The sequence below is a fragment of the Empidonax traillii genome, unplaced genomic scaffold, assembly GCF_003031625.1.
Source record: "Empidonax traillii isolate 1590-97213 ecotype Southwest subspecies unplaced genomic scaffold, ASM303162v1 scaffold1047:size509089, whole genome shotgun sequence".
NCBI lineage: Eukaryota > Metazoa > Chordata > Aves > Passeriformes > Tyrannidae > Empidonax > Empidonax traillii.
Window position 1 is genome coordinate 217143 of NW_020956240.1, and position 18611 is coordinate 235753.

Below are 18611 nucleotides of genomic sequence, written 5' to 3' on the forward strand. Positions count from 1 at the left end.
AACCGGTTTTAACTGTGCAAAATTAAGAGTAGCTGACCAAAAGCTAGCACTTCTCACAAAAGCACAGAACAACTCCGTGCAACCATCTGCCCTGTCTTGTGATCAAGTATTTGACTTTTTCAGCAGCAGGAGCTAATATGATCCAGGGAAGTAAATGAGGCAAGGTTTTTCAGAGAGGTGAACTCTTTCATTAAACCAACAGATGAAGCTAAGGTGAAAAAGTGTCCTCAGAAATGGACAAAACTTTCAGGCACCAATGCTCTTCTTAGCTAAAATAACACTTTTCTCAGAGACCAAATGAACTACGTGCTATCGGTAACTGCAATCAAACATCAAACTGAGCACAAAATGATGTGGGATTTTTTAAACTTTTACCCAAGTTTCACTTCGTTTGTCTCCAAAAACAAAGCAGTCAAACCAGTACTAGACATCTCTGTGCAGACGCACTCAATGTGTTTCTTTGTATCACATGATAACACAAAAAATCCCCAGGAAAATGCTACTATCCCCACCTCTGTAAGTCTATTTAAAGTCATAGAACTGAACTATCACCTTTTATGTAGAATTTTTTTGTTCCTTTATACAACTTTTAGAGTACTCCAGAAATAACATCTGCTTCAAATGTGCACTGTTGCCAAGGGCTCCTGCCAGTTAGCAAAATAACTTTCTGCCCTAGGGGCCCAACTTCATAAACTTAGTGGTGACTCTGTTGCAACATCCATATTAAACAGGACCCCAAAACTATGGCAGGAATGCTACACTTCAGGATTAGTGCTATTTGGAAATATCAGGAATATCAAGTTTTTAACTAACACTGTTCACCTTTGGCTATCATAAAACTCACCTCAAAAGAACATAGTTTAAAAAGCAAATACTTTTAAAATGTATTATCATGACACCACCCTAGCAACATCCAGACATCCCCAGCCTGTAATGAAATTTTTTCAGCCAGTCACATTTAACAAGAATAGGAACAGCCTTGGAATGACTTCTCAACACTTCCTGACTTCAGTGCTGTTTGAGGCAACATATCCAATTTTATTCCTGGCTCTACTAACAATCAGAAATGCTTGCTGGCTATGGACAACGTGCACACTGAGAATGTAAGACTGGCTTAATGGAGGCGGCAGGGACAGCTGGGAAAGCAGCAGCAGTCATTGGCGTCTTCCGCAGGCAGAGGGGGCTGAAGCACAGGACGGGGAAGGCAGCACCAGCCCTCCCCACGGACACGCTACGGTACAGAGGGCCCCGAAGTGAATTCTGCAAAAGGTTGTCCAGCCCACGGGAACCCAAGAGGCACGACCTGCAGCTTAACTGAGCTGCGCCAGGGCCACTGCAGATGTGCAGGCTCTCAGCCACGAATCACCTCTAGGATGGGAGGGAAAGTGAGAAGAGCCTGCCTTAGACTGATCATTGCTGCCCCAGGGACAAGGGACTGCAAAACCCCTGGGATGGAGCAAATGGAAACTGGAGGTGGCAGAAGGGGGCTCCAAGCTCTACCCTAGCTCTGTGCAGGGGCACCTAGAGAGCAAAGGGCAACCGAGAAACCTCTGCCTCTGTACCAGCCTCAGGACACCAGCACACTTCTCTGACTCACTGACAGCACTGGTTTTAACATCTACACCAGAAGAGACAGGAGAGATTTCTGGACCCATGAAGGCCACAGATGTTCTCATTTAAGAGATAGTTAGGCATCCAATTATTATGCTGCTTTCTTCCCTCCCTCAGCTGAAAAGCTGAAATGCCACAGAGCCTCAGCAAGCACACAGCCAAGATGGCTATTTCAGTTCCAGAGCTAATAAGGGAGAAAAAAGCCACTATTACACTCAAAAAACAGATTGAAATTTTAGAAAGAGAAAAGGCAAAGCAACTCCCAGAAACAAACAAACAAATGAAAAAAAAATCTCAACTCCCTCAAAGATTAGAAAGGTTAAACAAAAAAAAAAACAGTTGTGGCAGATACTACACAGTGACAGCCTGTCAAACGTTTCCACACGTGTCAGTTGGCTGGTGCCAATGAAGCAGCAATATGACCCCAGGGAATTGTATCTGTGCTAAACAGCACGTGGTCAATCCTGACTGCGCAAGGGAGGTCTCCAGCTTGAAGCCTTGCCTTTCATCAGAAACATTCTTCAGTCATAAACTGACACTTAAAATGTATTTTTATGTCCAAATTGCTGGTTAGCTCATTACAACGCTTGGCAACAAATCAGCAAGCATAACAATGCTGCTAGACACATGTCATTAGCACAGGGCTGGAATATCCTGCATGTTCCCTAGTCCCTCCTCAGAAGTGTGAAATTGCAGCAGTGTTAGAATCACCAGGTTGTTAGGGTTTTGGGGGTTTTGTTTGTTTAGTGTGGGGTTATTTTTGCTGTTTTGGTTTTTTGTGGGAGATTTAGTAGGGGTTTTCTTCCCTATTTGTTGTTTTGTAGGGTTTGGTGGGTTTTGTTTTGTTTTTAAGAAACACTACAAAACACCTAGCATTCAATAATTCAAGACTTCCTACTACTTCTAGAAGCTCTTTGGATCGCCCAGGTTCCGTTACCTGCCCATTTTTCTCGATTTTGTAATAGACATTATGTCTCTCTGGAAAGCGATCTCATGTCATACCAATTACAGAAGCCATAAAAAAATGGTTTTGGCACACAAGAATAACCACTCTCTTTCTGGATTCCATTTTCACAGCTTTTCTGAGCACCATCTAAATGCAAACTACTTTAATGCAAACCTGAAAGATTTTCTAATACAGTCCACTGTAATAAAGATATAATTGCCTCTAAGTACATATTTGGTGACTCAAAACTAAAAGGCAATGAAGAAAAAAGCCTACCTCCTTCTTAGGAAACCTTGTTGGGAAACGAAGCCACTCATAAGCTGTTTTCCTGGTGATGCTGGGATCAAGAATCCTGATTTGACTAGATTTGTATATCATATTCTTAGCTGGTTTCTTCCAAAAGCCTTTATCACTCTGTAACAGGCAAGTAAATACACATTTTTAAGGGCTATAAACAGCTGAATTTAGTTTTGTAGCTAACCAGAGTAAACTCCAAGGGCATGAGATTAAGGAAGGAGTGCTGAACCTCCAGAAGTTCAAAAACACCTCCTGCAACAGATTAACCCACTGCAGCAGCACAGGTTGGGTACAGTTGGCTGGAAAAAGGATTTGCAGAAAGGTCCCTAATGGACAACTCATACCAACAGCATGCCTTGGAAGCAGTAAATGTTCACTGTGTGCTTGGACACATTAGGTACAGCACAGACAACAGGCAGACAGAAGTTACTGTTCTCAAGTACTTTGTACTGTCTGAAGCATGCATGGCAAAATACCAGACAGTGCCAGGAAGAGAATAAAAATATATTTCCCAGAGGAAAACTGCTTTGTGGTGAGGAACTGATCAAATATGTGCATTAGGAAGAAGACAGAAGCATTTATGGGAAGGATTTTAAACAGACTGACTAGGAGATCAAGTGCTCCCCTGAGCTAGGAGGACTGAGGTTAAAAGCAAACATGCATTTCCCATGAAAGGTGTGCGGCAAGATGAGCCAAGGTGCACGAACAATTAAACTCACTATCTTCTGACCACTTAGGATCTTCCAAATCCACTTCAAGTCACGTGGTTTGAAGACAACGAGAACAACAGTTGTATTAGGGTCGTAGTGGATCGGATCTGAGAAGATAGATTCCGGGTAAGAAAGGCGGAAAGTCGTCCTCCTCCCAACATCCTCTTCGTACCCTATAACGGGGCCATTATTCATTCTGCAGAAGGCACAGGACAGAGACACACAGACATCAATGACTACCCCACCACATCCTTACCATGCGGTGTCTGGCACACACATTAGTCCGTGGGATAGACAGCACGTCCAGGGACAGGAAAGTTTACCAGCCCAGCATTTACTTATCACGTTACATAGTAGATGAGCAATTATCAGGTGCACTCACCCTCTAAGCTCAGAGGGATCAAGCACATATGGGATCTTGGCCAAGGTGGTTTAGAATACAATCACACAATTGCTTATCATGTGTCACTCAAACAGAAGGCCTTCCGATTTGGTTCAAACACAGAAACTAGAGAAGGGCAAAGAAAATATCTGGCTTGGAGAAGCACCCATTGCTCCAGGTACACAATTTGAAAAGGAGATACCATGTACCTTATTATGACGTCATATGAATCAATTTTCTCCCCTAGTGTTTTATTTCGAAGTACTCCTCCATTACCGACCACAACACACCGACGACAGGCAATGCTGTGGAACAAACAGAAGTTTTAATATTCATTACTTCCCTGGATTCATATTATTAATTATACATCTGCATTTAACTAGTTTATTTTCTAATGGATGTTCAGTATCTTTTACCGTCCCGGCCCCTACAAAGCAGATTCAATCCTGTATCATCTACTATGGCTGCTTTCAAAAAAAGAAAAAGCAGCTGCACTATTTCAGGGACTGGCAAAGTCAGGAATTGGCTTCTCTCGTGAAACTGTTGTTACACACATCATTTTTCTAATGGTTTGCTGATTAAGATCATCTAACCAGTTGGTGATATGGGGGCCATTACATAAATTATCTTCCACAGTACTTCAAACTTATCCCAGTCTGGGGGTATCAACCAGGACAGAGTATGTCTGGAAAAACTAACTCAAATTAGGGTGCTCCACAGCATTGTATAACTCCGTAATTCAGGAGATCTCCAAAACGAGCTACAGCACCAAGATTTATGTTCACAATTTACCTTACAGACTGTACATGTGAAAAACCTTTGCCCAATGACATGTGATGGCTTTTCAAATGAATATGATCTTGATTTTTCTCTCTTTATTTAAAAAGTGCTGTCTAAACATGTTTCAACGTGTGCTGAATTTCATGCTGTCATAATGTGACAAGGTAGATTCATCTGATTAAAAGTTGCATTCTCATAGGACCAGATTCAAATCAGACAGCTCCACTAACCATATAAAATGCTGCAAGTTAAAAATAAGATCTTAAAACCTACTTCAAATCAAAACTGTAATTCCTTCTGAATTTACATATAAAGAGTACCCAAAAAAGGCATTATATAGATGTTAAACTTATGAAAGTAAATTCTAATGGTAAGTTATCCCAGGTTTTTCGGTTTTCTATGTGCATACTTTGCTCTCTAATGTCTTATTACAATGCTAGTAAAATGTGTGCTTTGTTTAAAAAAAATATATATAAGGGGGAGCTCACAGACAAGCTTGCTGCTTTTTTACTCCAGATATTTTGCCTTTTTAAAGAAGGTTTACATTCAATGTATAAAACTGTAAACTCCTCCTTATAAAATAAGCACGAGGTTTTTTGTTGTTGCAAAAATGTTTCTTTATTTAGAGCAAAAGCCGTTCAATTTGGTTGCAGCAGGAGCACTGGGAAAATGAGAATGTTGGTATTTTCTTCAGACAGAAGCTCACAGTTTGTTTACTGAGAACGAGTCACCTCACAACGTCCCCCTCTCTTGGTTCTTTCTTCAGGTAAGAAAAAGGCTCTATGTCATTTCTTGCTCTATGTTTGAGACACCGAGATTGTGTCCCAAAGAATACTATAACTGGTATTAAGTGCCCAGTGTGGCACTTTATGCACATTAATTAAGATTTTTCTCCTCAGATTGTCCAACCTGTTTTTTCAGCTGAGAATATTATTCAACATCAACGAAAACAGCCTGCTCCACCCAAGACTGACCAACATCTCAGTGTACAAAGCAGTTCTCTGTACCTCCTACAGAATTAACAACATTTGCAGAGGGAGTTGCCTTTAAATATATATAAATATAAATAATGCTGTAAATGCAGCTTTCAGGGTTGGTGACATGGAAAACCACCTTTCTTTAGTGTTTCCTGAACAGCTTAGTAGAAGGCAAGCATTCATAAAAAGATTTCCAACTAACACCATAAATCATGTGACTTGGTACCTCGGAAATAAGAAGGGTAAAAAAACCTGTTACACCATCCCGTCCCGCAGTATGGCCAATCCCTCTACACCCATAAAACCCCTCCATCTCTCTACTCCTTCAGTCCATTCATTTTCCATTTAGTTTTTATATCTAGTTTTAAGGTATCCTGAGAAAGCAGGCAGACAAACATATGCCTCGTACAAAGTGCACAGTAAGAGAAAGCAGAAGTTGCCCTTTTCCTGAATTACACTTTGTTACAGCTACAGCATAGAGCTCAAAGTAAGGAAGAAAAAACAAAAACAGGATTAAAAAAACTTGATCAGTAAGTGATGAAGGTGGAATGAGGGAGTGGAGCAAAAAGCACAGAATTATTACGGTTGTACTGCATTTTCCTGGCATTTACAGCGTGCATCTGTAAATCACTGAAAGTTTCAATCACCTCAAATCTCTGAATTCACCGTCACCAAAAGTCACGTGGTTGCACCTGGGTAACTGAGGCACAGACCTCATCTCCACAACGCAAATCCTAAACTGCAACCCATATTCCATCTCCCCCTGCTCTCTCCTGGCTAGAGCGTCCATCCCTGATGCTTCATGGATACCATGGAGTGACAGTGACGGACACACCATGCATGAACTCATGTCAGGTCTCAATAAAAAGCCAGAAAAACTGTTTTTAATCTTGTCAAATACTTTCTTTTATGCCCACTGACTGCTTGGTGTGAATGCACAAAAAGGGTGTCAACTCCGTTACAAGTGATTTGTGTTATTCTGACCATGACAAGCAACCACAAAGTTACTTTGAGGAGGCACTGCTTTTTCTGTCCCTTGGAGATGAATTAAAGAGATTCTTTATTTACACACCTTTCAATTTTTGGCAGAGGCTGTGCTTTAAGAAGTTTCTTCACTGAGTTAATACTTAGCTATTGAAATAATGCCTCTCGGTCTGGCATACAACTGAAGAGCTCTTTGGCTTCTCCTCTCTGCAATCATAATGCACCAGGACACACTCAGGGCAGGGAGGGTAAAATAAAATGTGACCTAAGCTGAGCAACTGAGGTTCACTTAGCTATAGAAGCTGTGCAGCTGCTCTCAGGTCAAATCCTCTTTCCTCTTACTGACAAATGCAGATCAGATTTCTTTGTTTGTGATTAAGAGTTGACTACTTGGGCAGAAAACGAAGTGACATTTGAACTCTGATTAATCTTTTGAACTCCAGTTCACTTTGTAACACGCATACTCAAAAATCAAGTTATCAGCTGCCTTCAAATACCCAATAAAACGTCTAACATTGGTATCTGAACTTTTGAAATGGATAAAGTCAATATGCAGATCCTGGAGAACTGTACATGAATGCAGTCAAATACAAACAAATGAATTAGAACGATCAGCTTTTAATCTCTGCCAAGCTCAGTCAGTCAAAGCAGCCTAAAAGGAAAAGTCAAACAGGAAATAAGGCACAAATGTGTTATTTTGGAATCGCCTCCTTCCCTTATCTTCCCTCCTCCCCGCCCCCAGTATTCAAGTGTCTTCAGTTACAATAGTAAATCTAAGTCCTCAGTAACACAGAGTCCACTGACAACTATAAGCAGTGAGGAAAATGATTTATGTAAAAAATAGAACATAATATCATAGAAACTAACATATGACACGGAGATAAAGAACATATAGCAACGCTAGATAGTATTCAGAGATACTAAAGTTAAATAAACTGACCCATACTTACTACAGATCACAGAAGTCAACGTATCAATTTTCAGCAGATTGTTACTCCCAGATTTACAAGTTTTCCTTTTACATAACGTTTTCAAATTAAAAACCCCCAAACACCCACCCTTTCTCCAAGTCAATAAATGGACAAGAAGAGAAATAAATTCAGATGTCCTTAAACAATATCAGGTGTGCTACAAGTGAAATATAACAGACTGAATTGCCTGGAGGTTCAGCTTACAATCACCAGCAAAACATCCATGACAATCTTCATTAAAAATAGTAAGACTTTGGCTGTAAAAATAGCTATAGCAAAAGACTGAGTGACTAAGGGATTCCCTTTAGGTGTTAGAAATCTACTTAAGAGTATAAACAGATCCTGATGCACACAGCATGGCAGCTGATCGCCAATGTCTACACACACCAGTCATTCAAACCACCGCCCTATTCACGCGGTGTACAAGAGCCTCAACCTCAAGGCCAGGCGTTAGTTCACATGCTTTGTTTATATTGTAAAGTGCTAAAAGGAACATTCTCCTACTCTATAAAAGCAAAATACTGCTAAATGGAAATTTAAATGCCTTTAAAAGTCAAGAGGCTTGCACCATCCACATTCCACTGAAATACTGTTTCTGTGGAAAAAGATCTCAACCTCAGATCCTCTGACACACCCCCCCTTATAGTCTGTTGAAGAATGCATATTATTTCCTTTGACATTATTTGGTGAAAGGAGGATGCAGAGGTCACATTTTGTTGACTCAGGATTGTGTAAATGTATTTGTAATAACTGTTGAGCTTAGAGTCCTAAGAATACTCAGAGAGGAACTGAAGTCACAACTGAACTGGAGTCAGTGACACTGTTCATTTCCAAACAGTTTTGGAGAACTACACCTTTACACAGTGAGAACTCGATCTAAATTTGGAAAACAGCACTGTTTGGGAAAAAAAAAAATCCCTTGTAGTTCATCATATACAGTTTTACTTAAGTCGTACACAAATACACCCATAGATTTGGTGCTCGTACAGCCTAGTATGTGTTCAAACAGCTCATAGCAGACTCCCCCACTCTGACTCCAAAAATTTTTAAAGGGAAATTTGGTTTGTGTTCTTATGAGAAGGCTGAATTAGGCAACAACATTACAGAGCTGCCTAATAATTCTGTATTACTGGAGAATGTTGTCAGGATTAATTCCCAAAACATTTCACTTTTAGAAGTAATTGCATCTCAGACTAATGTATATATAAAAGTTCTTCCCTATTACAGTGATTCATGCCCTAAGAGTGCTATACACAAAACCTGGTGGATCTAGAAAGAATGTAAAATATGAACTCACTCTGAATTTGATTTGCTTATCCTACTGCCTATTGAATAGTAATAACGCTCATTTTGCTTCAGTACAGCTGAACTACATTATTTTTAATAAAATGAAGCCTATTTCCCAGAACTATCAAAGGATAAATACCAATTACCTTAATTCTCATCTACAGGACAGACACATTTAATAAGTACTATGCTGTACTGGAAGCATCTCTGCTTTACAGCCTGAACAATTACAGAGCTGAACTTACAACTTCAGAAAATTTCTAATAATACAACATTTTGGCACTCTCCTTCAAACTTCAGACAAAGACCAGCTTTTTCAGCCAGTTCTGTATAAATTTCCTCCATTATCACACTCCTAATAGAAGATGGGGGGGTGGGAATAAACCTGAACATCCTAGAAACAGATACTGAACACAGTGAAAGGAAGGAGTACAGTAAGCAAAGAAAAAAAGCTACTAAAAGCAGTTCTTAAGTGTGAACACATTCCACCTAAGTCAGATTAAAATGTGATCCTGACATTTGGCTTGAAGCAGCAATATTGTATGATGTCCTGAATTAAAAAAAAAAACAAAACCGAGTACAGCCAACTTCAGCCTTATTTGCATTCAGCTCTATTAAGAAGTCTGTGTATTAACATATTTGGCAGGCTGTCAGCCAGTTTGCTAGATTGCAAATCTAAGGAGTCATTTGCATCACTCTGTAAACACAGGATTCTAGTCTAATTGCCAACACTACTACAGTAACTCTAAAAAAACCCCAACCAAAACCAAACCCAAAAAAAAAAAAAAAAAACAACAAGACACACACACGCAGAAAAGATCCTCCAAAACCAAACAAAAAATCCTGGCAGAAGTGGCCTCTAGCAAGAGGCTTAATCCAGGTAATCTAATCCATGGGAAGCAAGTTATCTCAGGCAACGTCCACTCCATGCCACACCCTCATTACTCCAAAAACGCAGGAACAGCCTTTCCTGTCTGCCTACCTCTCCCCCATTCACAAGGGAAGGAAGTTGAGCACATGTACCAAGAAGGGTGTGCAGCAGCCAGAAGATGCAGAGGCACAGGGATATGCGTAAGATTTCTTTTACACAGAAGCAGCCAGTGGTTTGCATCTGCTTATCTCCAACAGTATCCATCTTATGCTAATAATGACTGAAAGCAGAGGTCACACTCCATTTTTAAGAATAAAAAGATACTATGGAAGATGGGACCACATTGAGCCAGCAAATTCCTAACACACTTACAAAAAGAAATCTGTAAGTTTAAGCTCCTTCACAGAAAAATTATTCTGGAATGCTGGTGCTACATGTGCAAACCCAAGCTTATTTAAATCTTGGATCGGTTACACATTGCTTGGACACTGTTGGTCCCATCTGTAATCCTGGCTAACTTGGGCAATTTCAGAATAACGCCACCGAAATTCCATTTCAGGTAAGTACCAAATATACAAAATGCAATTAACAGAAACAGTAGCAAATAAACCAACTCACTTGTCATCTTCATTGGGAAGTCCACAGCTCTGCAGTCTTGAAAGGGCTAAACGAAAAAACTGCTCTAGAAAGCAAATACAAAGAAGATTAATGAAAATATTCAGTATTTGCCGATACAAAAATAAGCATGTCATCCTGACTACAGTATTTTCATACACCGTAGTTTTACATTCACTGTGCATAAAAAAATCAACTTAAAAATACTTAAATTTAGGGCCACAGGTCAATCAGTGATGCCGAAGAAATTCAGGTTTATCAGAGCTCCTCTCTTAAATTTATCCTGTCTCAGTACTTCCCTGTTGGAAAATATCATGGAATTTGTATAAAAAATAAATCCTAGTTACAGTAAGTAAAGACTGGAAGAATTTCCTAGACCTACATTCTAACTGACTTTTTCCTTCTACCCACCTTCAGATGAAACAGAAGCAGCCATGACCCAAGAGGGGTCATACAGTCAGGGACAATAAAAACATTACCTATCGAGGAAAAAGACATCAAACCAGCCTGTGCCCGCTGGCAAAGCTGGGCAGAGGCATCTTCCCAGCCCTCCCTTGGTGAGCAGCCTCCTGATGAGCATTCAATTTGCCTCTGAGAGGAAGTCTCAACTCATTCCCAAATGTGCTTTTCCACTATAAACCCAGAGGTGCAGGAAAATTTGCACTATCCCTCTCATCGAGGCCAAATCAAGAATCTAAAGCCAGGACCTGCAGGATACTTGGAAGGTGCACTATTCAGTGTTAAAAACTTGAGACTTCTTGTGCACCTGCTTGCTGGCAGAGTACGGGAAACTGAAAAGTCCTTGACTTAGGGTAAGCACTACTTAGCAGTAAGTAAAACATCCATGTGTTAGCAACACAATTCTCACGCTGAATTCAAAACACAGCACTGTACCACCTACTAAGAAGAAAATTAACTCTATTCCAGCCAAAACCAGGACAGTCAATGGAAAATTTCACTGATGTAACTGCCCCAACCTGAGGACTTCTGCCTCAGTAGGACACCGTATCCCAATCATCTTAGGGGTGTTGAATGAAGCCCATCACACTGACCCAGTTAATATCTGACCTAGCAAATCACTAGCTAATTATCTTTAGCGCTCCAGACCACATCCAAACAAAAGGAAGCTGAATAAGGTCAACTCTTCCTCACTCCTACCTTTTTGGAGCTCCTCTAGTAAGAGGGGCAACCCCAACAGGGTGTTTTATTTTTTAGAAACCAGAAGGTGTCAGGTCAGAGCGAGGAAACAAAACCATTAAGTCAGTGCTAGACACCCCCAAAAGAATTGGCATCAGTTAACAGAAAAGACCAGGTCCAGATTCAGGGGCCTTAAAAGCCATTTAGTAATTTCTGTTTAAAAATAGGTACATGGAAAACACTAACCTGCTCTCTTTATTCCATAAGGTAGTTCAAACTTATCGCTCCCTTGGAACTCCGCCACTCTGATAAAATCATTAGCACACAGGAATGGGTATATTTTGTCAACACTGAAAAAGAAAGAAGTTTCAAAAATCCACATAAAGCATCTGCATGAGCAAATAATTCATGCAATTGCTTCATAGAAAGCTTTCTTTATCCTATTATTGTGATTTTTATCCTATTACCAGCATCCATTTTTAGAAGAAGGAAATCCATGAACCCAGGGAAAGCAAGCAGATGATAGAAAAGGGGAAGATCTTAGAAAATGTAAATAAAGAGCGAGATAAAAAGATTTGTCTGTTAGTGTAAGTTATATAGAGTCATTAAAATCATCATTAAAATTGTGTGACTGAAAGCTTACACCATTAGACCATATATTCAAGAGAATACATGACTCAGGATGACAATGAGTAACTTCAAGTTTGAAAAGTACATAACAGAGGCAGCAAGGATAATTAAGAGTATTGTACATGGCAATTTAATAAGTAAGAATGGGATTTGAAACAAGGTGTTTTAACTTGAAAATACCATCTCCTGATCTGAGATGTACTCCCATTCCAAACAATGGCTCCGTTGACATTAATAAGTAGGTTGGGGCAACATAGGTATATCCATATTGCAGAAAAGTATGGAGCTCTCATGTCCACATCACATGCCTATTGAGTATTTCTTATTCTGGACTAATTCTGATCAGGTCACATGGACTGAACACCCCTCAGCAGCTGCAGCACATCGGGCGCAATCCTGAAGAGCATCTTCTGGTTTAACCAGATGTGTGAAAGAAGCCTGAGTGCACACATGCCAGGGCCACCCTGGAAGAAGCACAACCCAAGGGGATCACAGGGAGGTTTGCCTCAAAAGCACATCCTTCCTGCAAACCAGAACACGACAGTATGATGCCTTGTAAGCATCAAGCTAAAAAGAATGACTCACTTCTTTCTTCAAATGACAGGAACCTCAGACAAGGAATATCTCATAGCAGGGAAAGGACTCTTATTACCTTATCTGCCCAGTCCAAGCCAATGAATGAACAGTAGACACAAACATGTCACATGCTACCATGCCCTTGGCTTCACCTTTAAATTAACTAAGCACACACGCACTGTACTGGTTGACTTTGTAGTGATCCTGCATACTGAGTCTTACATTAAAATGTTAACACAGAAATATACAGTCATGAGAAAACCTAGTGTTAATTATAAAAACCCCCAGCCAGCACAGACTTGTTTTTCCATGAAGAATATTAATGGCTGTTAAGAAAACCTTCACTCTCAGTTTCACAAATCAAGTATTTCACTCTTTACGCTCTACATATTCAGAAGATACTAACAGGAAAAAGGAAAAATAAACAAACACCACAGCCTACACTCCAAGAACTGGGCCACAGGTTAACTAAGCAAGACCAACTAACTTTGAGACATGACGCACTAAACACCCATACTAAATTTAGTAACTTGTCTTGCTGTTCAGAAGCAGCTGGTAAGCTAATTTACCTACTGCAAAGAGATTCTTAATTCCAGCTCTCCTAGCTCTGGTTCCTTTCCAACAAATAATTCTGCAAGTTTAGAAATCCTTTCAATCTCCCCAGGCTATTAGCAAAAGTGCACAGAACAGATCTTCAGCTCATGCAAATTGTCTCAGTAAAGGAGCTACAGAAATGTACAGAAGACTTTGCCCTCGCTCTGCATGTAGCTTCTTGCTGTGCACCTGAGTCCATTCCTGCACCCCTGCTGAGAAACAGAGCTATCCTGCTGAGCCCAACACACAGACAAGCCTGGGCACAGTCTGTGGGCAAGGGGAACTAAGACCACCAGACTGGACCAGGAGCTAAGCAAAACTCACAGACTACAAATCTGCTTTGTGTAGGACAAATTTTACATCCTTCCATGTTCTTTACAAAGAAACAGCAGTACTAATTACAGACACATTTTCTTGTACACAAAACGTACCAGGGGAAAAAAAAAAGCCATGGTGTCTTTGTGCAGAGGTTTAAGACTTCTTCAGCCAGGACTTGGTCTAAACATCTTACCAAGCCTTCTCAAGGCATTGCTCAATGTTTGCTCCAAAACACGTAAACAGCCCAATCAGCATAGCCCTTCCTTCCCCCCCAGTTCCCACAGAAGACTCACCCCAGTAAAGATTCAAATGCTGGTTTCAGGAGACAAGTGTCCAGCGAACTCCTTCTCTCCACAGCCGTAGGTGGCAGCCTGCAAAAGAAGATTTGCAAAGAAACAGTAAGAAAAGGAAAGGGATGCAGAAACAAGGTAGGGAAACTTGGGCAAGCCAAAGTAGTAAAAGCTGATTACTGAGCTAATGTCACACCAAATTTTCATGACTCCCTCTGCCTGTGTTGTAAGGATGGAACTTTCTCATTGCAGCACAACTACTTTAACTAATAAAGGCTTTCATCTCACAGTGCTGCTCCAAAGGGACAGCACCTCCCTTGCTCAGCAAGTATCAAAGCAGGCATAACCACAGCAGAGAACTCAAGCCCACCTCCAGAAAAGAAGGAGACCTGGGCTGAATTACCCCTGCAACCATACAAGATAGCATCCCCAGCACTCCTCAGAGAGGAGATGGAGTCTTGGATGAAGAGGGAAGCAGACAGCACTACATAGAGTACTTTAAGAATAAAGTTAGATTCTTTGGGGATAAGTCATTCCTCTAGTAATAAAGCTAAGACTTACACTTCTAAGCACATTCCCGCCTTGGTGATTTAGCCCAATAATCACAAATATGAAACCCAGACGGGAAGGTAAAGTTCAGTGTGAGCAACGTGTTCATCTGGACTGCATTAAGAACGGAAGGATGAAACCACCACATTAGAACCATAGGTCAAACAGACCATTAAGGTTAGTTGCTTTTGGTAACCTGAAGTTGTCATGTGAATACTGACACTGAGAAAACACCCTGTGAAATCTATCGGCTCGCCACTTTGTTGCTTCCCAGCGTCAGCCTCACAGATGGCATTTTGCAGCATGGCTTCAGAGAGAACAGAGGACTGCTTTTAAGCTTCAACATAGGTGCTCATTAGTCCCACAAACCTAAATGCAGGAATTCACTAGCACAAGATCTGCTTATGCAGGCACCTGCACGTCACAAGTGAAACACACTTGATTCAATAAATTTTAAGCACAAAAGTAGCCCTCTTAGCTCTGCTGATTTTATTCATCTATAATTCAGAACTGCAATTGAAAACTGTAAACCAATGTTCCTCCAAAAATTCACTGTTACAGTCACTGGAAGTGGCCATTAATATTAAACAAACACTGGAAACATGACATAAGACAAATTCCTTTCTGACAGACATGTTACCATTGTGTTCATAACAGAAACAGCCACTGGACACGGGTGTACAATAACCAACTGAACAGGGAGCCTGTGGACAAAGACTACAGATTTTAGCCTCAATCCCTCCCACCTGCCCAAAAACCAACCAAAAATAAACCCCACAAAAATACTCAACTGCTGAACTTACTGGGTAAGTCCACTAGTCACATAGGAAGGAGAAGCCCCCACAGAGGAAGTCTGTCCATAAAAGCTAATCCTGCAAAAACGGAAATTTCATAACACTGTGGTTTGCTGTGAACAGAAACCACAACAGAAAGCTATTTGTATCAACTGTATGCTATAAACAAGATAAAAGTAGGCATATCAATCACTACTTTTAAATGCTACCACTATTATTTTCATAACACTCTGGTCAGCCCTGGTCACAGCTGTGCAAATGCCAATGGAAACTCAACTTCCTCAAGTAAGCGCCCTGAATTTTAGGTCCCAAGCCACTTGTTCTGTGAGCCTGGAGACAGTGAAGGCCACAAGGGTTGCCACTGGGCTCCACAAATTTCAGCTCTGCAAAAGGTGCCCACTGCACCTGCAGTTATTCCCATGTGTGGACAAGGCCTCTCCCACGTCACTTATCAGACACTTAAAGGAACAAACTAACACTAAACACGCATGGGATAGAGGGAGATATGGACACATGACACACAGAAATAAGGTATCTTCCTCACCTGAACACCCATTTTCACGAACTTCAGAGGGGCTCCCTATCTGTGAGGTCCTGACCTCTCCATACAACCAGGCTCACATTGATTACTAGGTTTAAAAGCGACACAAGAGAAGGGGCAACAGGACAGAACAATCATACTGACTCCCTTACAGTACAAAAAAACCCCAGGCACAGAACAAACACAGAGATAGAGTAGTAATGATTTCTGCTGATTACTAATAAGCAGTTAATGAGCAACATAGCAACTCACAGCTACATCTCTCATTACAGGCATGAGGTGTCTGAACAAAACATCACCATACCAGTAGAGATTATTTCTCCACAGATTTCCATGCAGTATACCATACATAACAGCAGCAGCCAGGATAAAAAACAGAAGAATTCGTTTCATGACTGGTAGACCTGAAACATAAGGAAAACAAAACAAGAAGTTTAAACTCAAGATAAGCTATTACATGAACTTTTCTAAAGCATCTGGAAACCTACAAAAGGAAGGCACTATTATTACAGCCATTTTCCAACACCACAGATCTGACTGGAGATCACTCCACTTTGACTTCTCACACACCAGAGACAGGAGCTGAACGCTGCTTTGCACCTACCACATATGCCCACACTTCACAGAAGCTCTGAGAGGAGTTCACTCTAGGTTCTCTCTGAAGATACAGGTGGAAGAGGGGCTCTTCCAGAAGCATGTCAGAGTAGGAACTCTTTTCTGTTCACTAGAAGCCCAATCAAACTAGACTCTCGGGTCAGCAGCTGGCCTTTATAGGCACATACGCTTCTCCCCTTTCTTGTGCCACATGCTATCAGTTTCCATAATTACACAGTTAAACAAGCATTGGCACTCTGCAGGAGGCAGATAGGTTGATGCTGAAACAGAACAGGATATGAGTTGCCACAAATTTCTGCTGGCTTTTTTAGGATCACTGAATGTTCTTGAAGTCCAGTTTTGACATTTAAAATTGCACTGAAGCTATTTGCTTATGCCTGCACAGCCTCCAGTTCCTGACACAGGCCAAACTTCATTGCTCATGTCACAGAAAAACGTTATTTTCAAACACTGTTAAGTGAGGAAGAAATGTTAGGACCCCATCGGTTAAACTTGCTAAATTATAGAAAAAATCAGCAAAAGTGTTAATGTTTTAAATAGAGTTTGCATATACACCTACTTGCCTATCTATATTTTAAGGAGAACATAACAAACAGTTGTCCAGTAAAATAAGTCATATCCAAACATACTGTTGCATTTTCCAAGAGCAGAACATCTGCCTTTATGGCTCATGCTTTTGACTTTTAATATCTTTCTTCTTTTAAACTCCATTTTGCTTTTTAGAGTATTTAGAGTTGCTGTTATTTCAAACAGCCCCAAGGCAAACTAAAGGTGGATACAGTCCAAGTGATGTACAGCAATATGCTGTATACTAGTAATATCTTGATATCACACCTTAAAGGCCAACAAACTACTGGAGAGCTTTTTTTGTTATTAGAAACTGGAAAGCAAATTACTGCCACTCGTGGATCTTTATCCCTGAGGAAATACCTGACAGTGAACTATTTGTTATACTTACTTGAGTGTAAGAAGCCACCACTTCCTTATTCTTTTATCACCCATATTCTTCACCAGACTTTAACAGTACAGTCAGAGATGGGGTTTTATAACAGCATCTACCAGTAACAAAGCCACGCACCAAACAAGGTAGAATCTAGCAAGCTTAAGTATGTTCTCCAGGCTATCCTACTCTGTTCAGGACAAAATACTCATAGGCTGCAGCTGTTGCAATTTCAGCCTTTCAGGCCTCCTTGGGAATTAGCACATCCCTTCAGCTCCAACTCCCTTGATGCTTCCCCAAGGGTCACTACAAATTTCTCTTGACAATCACTTTCAACTTTTAGAGCAATCCCTGAGTTTTAGCAATAATTCTGTAAGATCCATTCCCTAAAAGTGCAATAACATTACAAGAAAACTCACCTACTGGGTTCAGTCAAGTGTCATTAACAGCAATTGGCTCATAATCCTGAATGCCATCACACTGCATGTACAGGACAACTGAGGGATCAGGCCCAGCCTGAATGCGTTTAGGAAAGGCAGGTCCTGCTTGACCAACCTGATCTCCTTGTATAACAGGGTGTCCTGCATAAAGGATGAGAGGGAAAGGCTGTATATGCTGTCTACCTACACCTCCATAAAGCTTAGACATCATTTCCTCCAGCACTCTCTTAGAGAAACCGGCTGTTCATGGCTTGGATGGGTGTGGTCTCCACTGGATTAAAAATTGGCTGGCCAAGCCCAAGCAGAGGTGGTGAATGGAGTTACATCCAACCAGTGGGGTCCCCCAGGGCTCAGTGTTGGGACCAATCCTGTTTAATATCTTTAAAGGCAAGATACAGTCTGGACAAGGAGAAAGGGTACCCTCAGTCTGCAGACAACACAGAGTTGGGTGGGAGCGCTGATGTGCTGGAGGACTGCAGGGCTCTACAGAGACATCTGGACAGATCAGAATGATGGGCCAAGGCCAACGCTATGAGGTTCAAGAGGGTCAAGTGTCAGGTCCTGTCCTTGTTCACAACAATTCCCATGCAGTGCTACAGGCTCGGGGCAGTTGCTGGAAAACTGCCTGGTGAAAAAGGCCCTGGAGGCACTGTTTGGCGGCAGCTGAACACAAGTCATCAGCGTGCTCAGGGGGTCAATGAGTGTGGGGAGTGATCGGATGAGATCTTACAAGGAATGCCGAGAAATGCTGAAAGA

The 18611-nt window shown here is 41.1% G+C and overlaps 1 protein-coding gene across 5 annotated transcripts in view; it reads right to left on the bottom strand.

The window, feature by feature from the left end:
* The window catches only part of ST3GAL6 (ST3 beta-galactoside alpha-2,3-sialyltransferase 6), a 137538-nt gene that overhangs the window by 96932 nt on the left and 21995 nt on the right, over positions 1-18611 (bottom strand). For 4 of the 5 annotated variants that reach the window (XM_027904376.1, XM_027904372.1, XM_027904374.1 and 1 more), the window contains exons 2-9: positions 16165-16264; positions 15329-15397; positions 13980-14057; positions 11815-11918; positions 10435-10498; positions 4156-4251; positions 3574-3760; positions 2834-2971 (exon numbers count right to left, since the gene is read on the bottom strand). In XM_027904376.1, the coding sequence (XP_027760177.1) occupies positions 2834-2971; positions 3574-3760; positions 4156-4251; positions 10435-10498; positions 11815-11918; positions 13980-14057; positions 15329-15397; positions 16165-16253 (825 nt within the window). In that variant the 5' untranslated portion in view covers positions 16254-16264. The remainder of the gene's footprint in view (positions 1-2833; positions 2972-3573; positions 3761-4155; positions 4252-10434; positions 10499-11814; positions 11919-13979; positions 14058-15328; positions 15398-16164; positions 16265-18611) is intronic. The other variant, XM_027904375.1, reaches the window with a different exon arrangement.